The sequence below is a fragment of the Cyprinus carpio genome, chromosome B14 (assembly GCF_018340385.1).
Source record: "Cyprinus carpio isolate SPL01 chromosome B14, ASM1834038v1, whole genome shotgun sequence".
In the NCBI taxonomy this organism is placed as follows: Eukaryota; Metazoa; Chordata; class Actinopteri; order Cypriniformes; family Cyprinidae; genus Cyprinus; species Cyprinus carpio.
The window spans coordinates 25,539,290-25,553,013 of NC_056610.1; the positions used below are offsets into that span (position 1 = coordinate 25,539,290).

Below are 13,724 nucleotides of genomic sequence, written 5' to 3' on the forward strand. Positions count from 1 at the left end.
AAGGTTTACGCTCTGTACGAGTCTTTCTCTGTGGGCTCTGAGGCTGATGGGTACAAACTGCAATTGAGCGGCTTTGTAAATGGAGGAGCAGGTGAAACAAACTGCTGTCATTTTAATTTCCAATTTCTGAATATATGAGTGAAATGAAGAATTTTAAGCAAATAAAATGATAGTAATGAAGGTGTTTTAACTATAATGTTTAAACTAATGTTTTTAATAAAACATATCTTATTTATTCATTTTTTTTTTAAAAGTCACTTTATTTTAGATGTCCAAATGAAAATGTCTCCAATGAAAGTTTCTCCTTTCTGTAGGTGACTCTTTATATTATCACAATGGGATGAAGTTCTCCACCTATGACAATGACCAAGATAATTCAGGAAAGAATTGTGCTATGAAATACTTTGGAGGAGGGTTTTGGTACAACAGTTGTTATTACACAAATGATGGTACATTAATGGATACTGGAGCCACCTGGTACCACTGGAAGAACAGCTGGGATCCTCTGAAGTCCATCACCATGAAGATCAGATGCGTGATGTAGAGCAGAGCTTACAAATGCTTCACGGCAGCTTTTGCGCACATGCACAACTTCATGCATACATGTGGATCTTTCTTAAAATATGGTGACAAACAATCCCTTGGCTTTTTATGATGAAAATTGTTTCAAAACGTGAAGAAACCTCAAATATGAAATATTTCACTCATAATGTCTTGAATGAAAAATATATAAAAAAAAGAAAAATGAAAAATCCTGAAAAATCCTTTGCCATCTTAAATAAAAAAAAAATGAGTAGTCAATATCCGCCTGCAAACGTCATAATTGATTGATGAGATTGACCTTTGACATATTAATTATGTCCAGATATGCCCTTTGACATTATAATAATTTCCATATGCGGAACCTCGGTGTGCGTGAAATCAATCCGTCATCCTTTGAGCTCCGGGGGCTAAATGTGTTGTTTGTTCAGTGACCACGTAATGAATGATATCCCTGAAGGATGTGTTTGTAGATTTTATACACATTCTCATATTCGGACTCATCTGCGGACACGTCTGTGAGAGAGGTTTACAAAAATTTGTCATGTTTATACTAAATCATTATCGCGAGCTCTCTATTGCTCCTCTCTCTCTCTCTCTCTCTCTCCTCTCTCTCTCTGCCTGTCATTTCGGTCAGCTGTGAGAGAGAAAGCGGATAAGCTGGCAAAACATTTTAAATGCACTACATCTATCTCACGACCGAGAGATATTACTTTAATGTTTAAAAAACAGACTCCCTTTACTTCTGTTGTCCGGTGGTATTTGTTTATATTTTAACTAAGTTTCTTATTTTAATCATGTTATTCTTACATGATCTAGAATGGATTAATGGTCTACGCAGTCATAGTTAGTTTTGATCATCGTATCTAATTCACTCTCAAACGTGGTTCAAAACATTTTTACTTGTTTAGCTAAAATTACATCTATTTTAAATATTAATCAGATTTTATTCTCGGAATTTGGCGTTGGGTCCGTTTATTTCACAGTGTTTTTAGCTACGGTGCAGACACAGCTCGTCCTATACAGTATATCTAATTTTCAGAAAAGTGGTCCAGAGAACATTGTTGGAATGTTTACCGACAGGTCTCATGAGGATATCTTTACCGTCGTAATCCTACACTCTGTTTTAAGAAGCTTGTTTAAATAACATCAAGGTAGCTTAGAGCATGTTTCGGATTTAACAGGGGGTTAGAAGTAGTCAAATGTGCCTCTGATGAATGCAAGGCGCTTACAGAGAATTTTCTTTATGAATTAAACCTAGACTGAAAATCAGTTGTCATAAGTTTGTTTGCAACAAAAAACTTTTAGAAAGGCGAGAGATGAAAGATGAATGTCTCACAGAATCTTTACAACAGATTACACTGTCTTTCTCACTAAAAATGGTATCATTAACTATGATGTTTAAATGCACCATATTTATTTTCACACTATAATGTTTTATTTTATTAAAATAAAAACAAGAGGGTCTATACAGTATTATATTACTAAGCTTTGATCAAATAATTGCTTAGAAATAATCAGATAATCAATAAGTCCATCTTATCAACCCCACCTGATTTGTCTGATGGCTTGTGATGATATAAATATCTTACTGATACAGATGTCTTAAGATGTTAACTATAATATGTGTAAAGTTCAATATTACTGTTCAAATTGTTTAAAATGTAATATTTTTTGCTTTAATGTCCACACTCAAATCCTTAGACAAATGAAAATAGAATGTATGAAATATTTTTCTCTAAGGTATTTGTAATTACAGACTTTAGATTGATTAAAACAATTGAGTTTCTACATTTCTTTTGAATATGTATACGGCAACCAGCGAGTACATGAAACAGTATAAATACATAAACTTATAAATTCATTGTGATTCTATCATATTAATAAATATATAAATATATAACTTAATTTATATACATATCTGACTTTCTCTTCAAAACACAACAAACTTTCTTATGACCTTTTTTTTAAATTTGTTGAACAACCGGTTTGTTGGGGAAAAACACATACTGCAGTGTTATGTTTCTAAGGTAGGATGTTTGTAGTTAAATCACATATTTAACCTTAAACATTTTTCATTTAAACTCTCTAACACACACACACACACAGCTTTTCACGAACTCCCACAAACTGCAAGTAACATTTTAAAGTTTGTTTTTATCATTCTAGCTGTAACCTTAGAACCTAATGGTATTATTTTAAGCATTATTACAAGTATAGATTCTGAAGAAAGAGCTCGGTAACCCGTTTAACTCTAAAAATTTGAATAATATTAAACCCAAGACTGATTTTGACAAAATAAAGAGGCAATGCTATGTAAAACAAGCCTGGCCCCAATTTGAAGCATTCTAACAACGAGTTCAACCATTGCAGAAAATGTATTATAGCACCGCAGTAAGATAAAACTCTGTATGTGTGATTGACCAATTTATCAGATGTTCAACATATTATTACAAGTCCCTGCTTACCTAGTTTACGATGAAACTAAAGAATATAGGCATGAGCTAACAATCACCTTTAGAGAAAATCAACAGCAGGACAGAGTATGAAGAGTCAGTACAGAAAAGGTGAGTGGATGTGACAGAAGAAGAAACATGAAATTCACTATAGCATCTATAAAGACAGCCTTCATGCTATCAATGTGGAACTAACCACAGCTAGACAGACCTTACTCTCAAACCTTATAACTTAAACAACAGTCGCATACAAACAACAATAGCAACATTTTGGAAGAAATAATACAGCACCTTAAATCGTCAACCTGCTATCTTGGCACACTTCTCACATCTTTTTTCAAAAGTGTGTTTAACTGTTTAGAAGCAGATGTCTTAGAAGTGGTGAACACCTCACTTCTTTCTGGGGCTTTTCCAAACTCGCTGAAACTGCAGTTGTTAGGGTTAGGTAACAATCTTGATAACACTATATTGAGCAACTATATTCACTTAAATTCTGATTCTGGCAAAATATCAGTGCTGGTACTACTAGATCGGAGTGCTGCGTTTAACACTGTCGATCAGAACATACTACTAGAGAGACTGAGTCAGGCTTTCTGGGATGATAATCCATTGGTTCAGGTCATACTTAGAAGGGAGAGGTTATTATGTGAGTCTAGGAGAGCATAAGGCTAACTGGATGTCCATGACATGCGGAGTCCCACAAGGCTCAATTCTTGTGCCGCTCTTGTTTATCCTGTATATGCTCCCACTAGGTCAAATAATGAGAAAGAACCAAATTGCCTATCATAGATTTGCAGATGTTACCCAGGTTTACCTAGACTTGTCACCAAATGACTAGAGCCCCATTGACTCCCTCTGCCAATGCATTGATGAAATTAACAATTAGATGAGCCAAAACTTTCTTCAATTAAACACGGAGAAAACTGAAGTCTCAAGGCGTATGCATACCTTGACTCTAGGGGCATACAACTAAAAACAAATTAAGGTGTGATTCTGGATCAGTGGTAGAGCATTGCGTTAGCAGCGCAAAGGTTGTGGAATGTGTTCCTGTGGCTCAGTGGTAGAGCATTACCATAGCAAAGCAAATGTTTTCGATTCCCAGGGAGAAACCTACGTTAGGTAAAAAAAAAAATGTTAGCCTGAATGCACTGTAAGTTGCTTTGGATAAAAGCGTCTGCTAAATGCATAAATGTAAATTTAAAATGAATTGAGCATTGTGCTACATCCGAACTGGTCGTACTATATCTTATATATAACCATTTTCTATTCTTAACTGTTTAATTCCTTTTAAATAATTTAAAAAGTTTTTTTTTTAATTCCTTGTTTTACTGTTGTGATTATTATTATTATTATTTTATGATTATTCTACTTCCATTTATGTAAAGCGCTCTGAATTACCATTTTGTATGAAATGTGCTATACAAATAAACTAGCCTTGCCTTGCCTAACAGTCCTGGTCACCCTAAATACCGGTCACGTTCAAAGGAAGAAGACATACCTCTTTGGGTCATGAAGCACCCTGTCTAACACAACACACATTCTCCAGAATGGATTCATAATTCATGATGAAGACAGACTGAATATTCGGATAGCAGATGGGAATGTTTGACTCTTTCTTAAGACAAAGACAATTGTCTGATTTCAAGAAAACACAACTGAATCTTAATGCTATTTCCTGAAATAACACAACAACGGCTGATTCATTACAATGCATACATGTCAAGTCTGTTTTATCATAGTTATATCATATTATTCTTGAATATAATTGTTATTCAAATATGTTTACAAATATTTTCCTTTTTTTTCCTTTTTTTTTTTTCTCAAAGATGTTAAATTTAACACAAGTAACTCATACCTCATTCAAACGCTACAGACTCCTAGGTCGGGGGTACTACAAATCCCAGCATAAACCTCAGACTTCAAACATGGCCGCCAGGGGCAAGACCCCAGAATACTCATACAGGGCAGGGGTCTAAAACGCTGGACTTCTAAATACACACATGCTCAGATACCCTATATAAAAAGACATCTCCGCACTATTTGTGAAGTATACGGTCCTTCCCTGTGGCGATGTTACAATTCCACGATTTTAGTCGGAAAATCCGTTTGCCTGTTGATAATCTAGAGATTGGTGACGCAGTGTTTTCTGACCATATACCTATACCTATACTATTTGAGACTGCTCTTGCTTGTAATACAGACAAACCTCGTATCGCTGCTCGTGCCCCGGGCCGCGACATAAACTCTTCTTACCATTATTGGATACGTACATCTGTTTTTAATCAACAGATTTGTTATATACCACAGCATATATATAATGATTCAGAGGAGCTTAGCTCATGGTTACAGTCCACCTGCCAGTCTGTTATAGATATTGTGGCTATATTGAAACTTAGGGAGCCAAAAACTAAATCTGAACCATGGTTTAATGAGACTGTGCGTGGTTGTCAGACGCAAAGTGCCGGCCAAGCCGAAAGAATGGAAAAAAGATAGATTGCGCGTCATTTGAGCAGCTAAGGGACTGTTGGCCATTATCAGTATCAACTGTGAAGATGTAAACGAATATATATCTCTAATATTATTCTTTTAAACTGTAATAAGCCTCATGTTTCGTTATTAATGTTCCACAAACTGTCTGTGTCGATACCCCCTCGGTTACCTGTAGAAAACGTTTTAAGCTTTTTTTATTGATAAAGTTACTTCCATTAGAGCTCTAATTTCACCTTCTGCCTGTGACCCCTCAGTCTCTGTCCTCTGCTCTGCTGTCTTCGATAAGTTTGAGCCTGTGACTTTGTGTGTGTTGCAGGAGATTGTTGGTAATTTGAAGCCCTCAGGTTCATCACATGATGCTATTCCCTCCTAAACTCTTTAAGGAGGTTTTTTCTACTGTATGACCATTTGTTCTTGCAGTTGTTAATAGCAGTCTGTCCTCAGGTGTGGTCCCTAAAATGTTTAAACACGCAGTAGTGCAACCTCTGCTCAAAAAACCTGGTTCCTGATCCTACAGGATCTGGCGGTAATATTAGGCCTATTTCAAAACTACCTTTTCTTTCAAAAATCCTTGAAAAGATAGTCTGTAATCAAATAATGGCTTTTTTTGAAAGACCACAATATCCTTGAAGTTTTCCAGTCCGGTTTCAAATCCTTACACAGTACAGAATCTGCTCTTTTAAAAGTTTTTAACGATATTTATTTAGCTACCGATTCTGGTGACTATGTTGTTCTTGTACATCTTGACTTGACTGCCGCTTTTGATACTGTGGATCATGAAATTTTGATTTCTTGTTTGGAGCATTGGGTGGGCATAAAGGGCATAGCACTTGAATGGTTCAGGTCATATTTGGAAGGTCGGACTCTCTGTGTCAGCTATGGGAACTCTGAGTCCTCTTCTGCCTCTCTTTCTTGTGGGGTCCCTCAGGGCTCAGTTTTGGGCCCTCTTCTCTTTTCTCTTTATTTGCTGCCTCTTGGCTCAATAATTAGGAAGCATGGAATGTTTTTCCACTGTTATGCTGAGGATAGTCAGATTTACATGCCTCTTAAAAAGAATGACACTGTCAGACTGTTAATGGAGTGTCTTGATGATGTAAAAGCCTGGATGGCTATTAATTTTTTAAGTTTTAATGGAATAAATTAGTTGTTGACGATCTGTTTAACCCTGTACTTCCACTTTCTACACCTTCAAAGAAAGTCACGCTATCTAATGTACTGCCGTTTTTAAGTGATGAGATACTAGCTAAGGCTTTGTCTCGGTATGGAAAACTTGTCTCTCCCATTAAAAAGATCCCTATCGGTGGCGGATCACCTTTACTGAAGCATGTCGTTTCATTTAGGCGGTTTGTCTACATGGTAGTGAATGATGATGCTTTTGGGCGGATGATTATGATTACATCATTTACGTGACATCGGGAAACATGAGATGTTTTAGTTGCGGCCAAACCAGTCATTTGTCATGCTGTCGGGGAAGAAATTCAAACAATGTGTCAGGTGGTGGTGGCGTCAAGTGATGTTGTTGTTGGAGTGCTGGAAGCAGGGCGGTTGAGGAGCTCGGGTGGGTCAGGGACAGGGGGCTACACGTCTCAAGAGGGGCTAGAAGTGATGTTGTTCCTGCTTGATGGCTGTAACTGAAAGATCTGCAACTGAAAGTACAGTTTCTGGTGTTACATTAGCTGTGCTCTAAAGAAGAAAAGTTCAGGTGGGGGGGAGCTGATATTGAGACACACAGAGAAGCATTTAAGCGATGCTTCTCGATGCTGAGCCAAAACCTACTGTGGAGAACATAGGTGGCGCCATTTCAAACGGTGCAGGCAGATTTTAAAGTCCTTATTAAAGTGAGGAGAGGAAGCCTGGTAGAACTGGGATTGTTAGACACGCGAAAAAATCAGATACAAGTGAGTTGTATGATGACACGGAAAGTGAAAGTTCTTTTGAAAATGTTGTCTTTGTTTTTATTTTACGATAGCATTATATACCAACTTCCAGCTGTTGAGAAGATACTTTTTAAGGGTACTTTGTCTTCTATCTTACAAAAATGTTGCTGATGACTAGTATTTAATTTTGGGGTGGTGATTTTAATTGCACAGAGAGTCTAATCTGGACAGAAATCGCGTGCTGGAACCTCATGTAACCTCGCGTCAAGCGTCTTGTTCAGTTAAAAAAAAACACATGAATTAATTGGTATTTGGAGGCAGCAATGGAGAACAAAGGCAATACACTTGGTCTCTTGTTAGGTGGTGATACAACTTCTTTAGCAAGGCTGGATAAGTTCTATGTTTTTTTAAACTTATCATGGCAGTATTGTTGAGAGATGTTTTGTGTATTCATCAAGGTCTTTCGGATGATAGTATGGTGCAGTGTATTTGTTTAAATTCTATCAAGCCAAAGAGTGCCTACTGGCATAAATACCTACTTTATTGGGCGACAAAGTGTTTTAGGGAAAGTTTAAAATTTTTTTTGGAGTATGTTTAAAATGACAAAGAATTCTTTTAGAACACTGCAGCAATGGTGGGACTTTGGGAAAGTCCAGATAAAGCAACTATGTCAGCAATACTCTCAGAGGCGTCACTAGAGGTAACCCTGAGTTTGAGCTCCTTAGAGACTGATATATTTTAAGGTACAAGGAGTGGTTTTACTTACAGGTGGAGTCTCTTATAAAAATAAAGAAGACTCAGTTATCGACCTTTTAGGGGTTAAAATGCAGGGTGCTCTGAGATCAGATCACGTTTTCTAAGCATAAGTGAAATGGATGCACCATCAAGGTTTTTCTTTAGTTTGGAAAGGAAAAATGGGCAGAACAGAATTATTCATGCCTTACGTTCTGAATCTGTCACGACACGCACACAAACAGGTAGATCCAAAAGCAGTGTTTTATTGGGATAATCCAAATATCATAATCCAGCCAGGCAAAGGTCGTAATCCAGATAAGCGGCCCAAAACAAGAACACCTAACATCCACAAGGGAACATGAAATAGCAGGATGACATTAAACAAGGACTCCTAGCAACAGACAGAAACAACCAGAATTTATTTATAGACAGGTGCAAACAATGTAAGTGGGGGGACAGCTGAATACAATGAACAGTGATGAATACAGACAAGGCTTGTGGGAAATGTAGTTCCTGAGGTGTGGGGTGACGATATGGGGGAAGTGAGACCTCTAGTGGACACCCAGGGGAACACAAAACCAGACACTGTGACACTATTCCCCCCCCAAGGAGCAGGTGCCAGATGCTCCCTGTGAACCAAAAAAAAAACCAAAAAAAACAAAGACCAGGAGGGAGGTGGACTGGTGGAGGTAGAACAGGGGGAGGGGATGAAGGGCCAGGCCCGTGTAGGGGGAACAGGGACAGGCAGCTGATGGCTCCACTGGGCCAAGGTTGTGGATCAGTCAGTTCAGGGGGCCAGGGTGTGATTGAGCTGCCACAGAGCCGGGTCCCGGACTTCCTACCTAAGAAGGGTGATCTGGACGACATCAGGTGGACATGGCCGGCCTCCTCCTCCCAGCGGCACTACAAGCTGCTTTCTACAATAGTCTTTAGCTATCGATTGGCAGAAGCTATGGACAAGGTAATTCACCTGACCAGACATACCGCACCCCGGAGGTCAATTTTTGATAATGTTTTTCTGATTCGTGATGATCTTCTTTGATGTCTCCTAAGAGGCTAAATTTTTGACTATAGCTTAATGTCTTTAGATCAAGAGAAAGCCTTACGATTCGCGTATGGAGCACATTTATTTCTGGAGGATTCTGGAAGCTTCTGGTTTTTTACCCAAAACATTTATAGATCTGGTGAAAGTTCTCTATAATGATGTTCAGAGCATTCTCAAGGTTAGCGATTGGTTTTGTGTGTGCTCCTTTAAAGCCTGGAGAGGTATTGAGACTAGGGGTAAGTTCCCTTTCTGATATGTTCTATTCTTTAGCCACAGAGCCTTTTATTACAGCAAATTAGGTTGAAACTTGAAGGTATTTCTTTTATAGCGATGTAAGTGGAGTACTTTTTTGACTATCAGCTTATGCTGATGATTTTAATGAATTAAGTGATTAGTAAGCAAAGAGAGTGATGTGCAGAGTTTATTGGCGAGTTAGCTTGGAGATTTTTAAAACCTTGTCTTCTGCTAATGTTAATTGGAATAAGAGTAGCTTCTCCCTTCTGATAGGGAAGCTAGGAAAGTGGAAACCACACAACTCCTTCTGGTTTTACTGTGTGGGAAAAAGAAGGATTTCGATATTTGGGTTTTTTTCTGGGTGAGGAGACAGCAGTACAGAAAAACTAAAGGGTTTAATTGAAAAGTCAAAGGACGCCTAGACAAGTGGGAAGTATTTAATTCCCAAAATTGTCATAGAGGTTGTACCCCACTGCTAAACAACTTGGTGATGCCTTCCTTATGGCATAGGTTTGCCTGTGTAGATCCTCCTGTACTACTTTAAAAAAATTCACTCATGGTGTGAACTTTTTTGGGATAGGTTACATTGGGTTTCACAAAATGTATTGTTTTTGCCTAAAGAGGAGGGTGGCCAAGGACTAATGCATCTTCAAAGCAGAATTGCAGCCTGCTGCAATTTGTGCAGTAAAGACTGCTGGATGGACCTTCAGACTGTAACTGGCGTGCTGTTTCATGCCTGATTTTACGGAGTTTTGCTTTTTCCTAATGGATCCCCTAAAACTGGACACCTCTAAGTTGCCAATTTTTTATAGGAATACTTTTAAAGTTTGGAGTCTCTTTGTTGTTCAACGTCCAGAAAACTCACCTTCTCTTTTCTGGTTACTGGAGGAGCCTTTAATCCATGGCGCTCGGTTGGATTTAATGGACAGTTCCTTTTTTCCTGGACTCAATAGGGTGTTGGTGGGACATGATGTTATCACTCTGAGTCAGCTACTGAGCATTGTAGGGCCGGATTTCAAGGATGAAGTAGCTCTAGCTCAACACTTGGGAATCAGGTCTATTCGTCTGGTTACCCAGTTGCTCATGAAATGGAAAGCTGCTCTTTTGAAACAACTGAAATGGAATTGTTAACAGAATATTGTGAAGGTTCTTAAAATCCAAAGACTCTTTTCCTTGTTTTATCTTTGTCTATAAATGTTGAAGGGATTATTTCCCTTTTAAAAAAAAATTCCTGCATCTCTGTGTAAAGACTTTTTAAGTGCTGGTAACAAATCTTTGTACAGGTATTGTGTTTTGCGTTTAGCAAAAATGTCTTAAGTGCAAGAGTTGATACCCCTGGCGGATGTTTTAAACTGGATGTATATGCAGTTTCGAGTGGAGATCTTTGTATAAAACCATACTGTTGGATCAGTGAGAACAGGTATTTTATCAATGGAAGATCACCTGTTTACAATGGAAGATCATTCATGGCGCTTGTTAAGGGTTAACGTGTGCTTTTATTCTTCAGTTTTAAAACCTGAGGCTGGACTCTGATGTCCTTTTTGTTCCCCATTAGAGAAAACCATTTTTTCATGTGTTCATAGAATCATAGTAGACTACAACCTTTTGTTTGAAGTTGTGTTTATGTTTTTATGAGGTGCATGAGACCTTTTCTGGAGACATTTATTTTGGGGGGTACAAGTATGTGGAGGAAAAATAGTGTTGTTCGTCAGCTTCTGAATTTTTGTTCTAGGCCAAGCAAAACTGGCATATTTATTTAAGTAGGAAAAGAAAATAGAACAGAATCTAAATCAGAATATGGTTGCCTTGTTTTCTAACTTGGTGAAGTCAAGAGTTATGGTAGATTTTTTATATTATGAGTCTATTGATGATTTTATTACATTTGAATGTATTTGGTGCTACAAGGAGGGTCTGTGCTCTGTTTTTGAGGGTGAATTAATTTTTGTGCTGTGAGTTTTTCTTTCTTTATTTTTTTATTTTATATACTTTGGTGTAGAAGTTTATGGTAAATACTAGGTAATGTCTTGTATACTGTATTGTAATAAAAGTTTTGTTAAAATCACTCTCTCTCTCTCTCTCTCTCTCTCTCTCAATTTTTTTTTTACATCAGTAAGGTTATGTACTTTATTGGCATGACAATTGTTACAATGTACTGACAAAGCATGGTGTTTACATTTAATCTAGAACATATATGTATTTCAAAAAAATAAATAATAAGAAAATAAATACATGCTGGTATATATAATAAAATAAAATAGAGCAAATCAATTAAATAAATTCTAGAATTCTATGAACAATTTAAAATTCAGTAAGCAACAGCAAGAACGTCTTGTTGGAAATGCGAATTCAACTGCAGCGCTCATATTTATTCAATGATATCATTGCCTTTTGAAGTTTAATCTCGTCTTTCCGTCCCCAACTGTAAGACCTCTTGAAATTATAATTAAGACATTTATTATACCATTTAACGTATTTAAAACTTGTTATGGCCTTAAGTTTGATACTACTCAGTTAGGAGTTATATATAAGAGTATATAGTCCTACTGCTTCCCAGCTAACAGGAAACATTCTCAGAATGTTCTGTCTAGGTTCTCATAAAAATGTTGCTACCTGTTTCAGGATGCTCATAGAACATTCAAAAGTAACGTTCCTGTAATGTTTGCAAAAAAAATCAAATAAACTAAAATAAAATTCTGAAATTGTTTCCTTAATGATCCTTAACACTGGATGTTTTGAATGTTGAGACAAATGTGATAGGTAGTAATTTATAAACTTTTAACTTAACTGGGAAAATTTTAGACAACATGACATTTTTTAGAATAGTGTTTGTAGCTGGGTAAATGATGCTTGCAGCTTCATCTGGGTAACGTTGCCACAACGATGAATCAAACCCAGAAGCGAACTCCACCTTCAAACCTCCTGTTGTTTTCTTCAGCACTTATCTGACTCTGTCTGATAATGGCGCAACGGTCATCTCTCCCCCATCCGACACAACCTTCTGCAAAAGCATGCACTGTAATGGTGTCAGATTTCAGTCACCACAATCATGTTAATGACGTTTTTTTTTGTTTTGTTTGTTGTGTGTTTATGTCTACAATCATAAAGTCGCAAACACTAAACAAAGAAAATCTTTACTTTTTACTTATAAATGTATAACAATAGGGTTTCTTGACGCAGGGACAGTTCTATTAGCTACCAACATCTGTTTAATTGACAACATTCTTCAAAATATCTTATTTTATGTTCAACAGAATAAAGAAACTCATACATGTTCAACATGAGGGTAAAGAAAATGATGACAAAATGTTCATTTTTGGGTGAACTAGCCCTTTCACTTTTTTTCTTGAGGCGTTGGTTGCAATCAGATAAAATCAATGTTGAAATAAATTTCCTTTTCAATCTCTCTGATGATAAATAGAACAGGTTGCCAAATTAACAAAAACATATCCTTTCTTTTATGGAATCAAACCCATGACTGTCCTATAAAGCAGCTTTTTTTTTAGTTTTTTTTTTGTAAATGTCAGACAAAGAGGAGGATCCTGATGATCAGAAAAATATAAATGACACGCCACACCTGAACATTCACAAGATTCTGATGACACGGCAGAGTTTGATTCTGGTCATTTTAAAAAATGATGTATCTTATTTCAGAAAAATGGCAGAATGTATGTTCATGTTCTTAATAAAGTGACTGCATTTGTCTTCTGAACTGTATTTGTGGTGAATCTGATCCTCTGAGCTGGATCGTCTGAAGCTGCATGATCACAAACATGATTGTGAGTTTCTCTGTATGTGAGAATGTGAGTGTGATTTGTCAGATCGCCCATCATCGACTCAGATCTTGAGTTTTGTGTCTCTCTCAGGTGTTGCTGTGTTTGTCTGCTCTGTTTCCCCGCCTTTGGCGGGCATTGATGAGGTCAAATCCGCATAATTCCTTTCTTCTCTGCACCAAAGACTGCTCTGATGTTTATGCGAGTGGATATAGCACCAGTGGTGTGTACAACATCACCACAATAGATGGACGGGTGCAGGTCTACTGTGACATGGAGACTGACGGACAAAATGGCCAAGGACCCTGGATGGTAAGCATTTCAATGTGTTTTATCTTGCAAAAGGATATTTGATTATCAGATGCACCCCAGTGTGAATGACACCATGATTTCTAATAAACTATTAATCAGATAGTCGCTCAGTTCTTTTATTTGTGTTCTTTATACATATTGGAAAAACAGTCTTTGAAATCAAAATCTTTTTAAAAGATGAATAACGTGAAATGATGTGATATGTGAAAGCAATGAATGATTTCTGAATGTTCCAGGTGATTCTAAGGCGAATGGACGGCGAGGT

General features: G+C 37.2%; 2 protein-coding genes across 15 annotated transcripts in view; both read left to right on the forward strand.

The window, feature by feature from the left end:
• LOC109067214 overlaps positions 1-13,724 on the forward strand; it is a 280,709-nt gene that overhangs the window by 67,319 nt on the left and 199,666 nt on the right. The window lies entirely within an intron of this gene.
• The window catches only part of LOC109066557 (tenascin-N-like), an 11,090-nt gene continuing 10,462 nt past the window's right edge, over positions 13,097-13,724 (forward strand). The window contains exon 1 of the mRNA XM_042738752.1: positions 13,097-13,153. Within this exon, the coding sequence (XP_042594686.1) occupies positions 13,136-13,153 (18 nt within the window). The 5' untranslated portion in view covers positions 13,097-13,135. The remainder of the gene's footprint in view (positions 13,154-13,724) is intronic.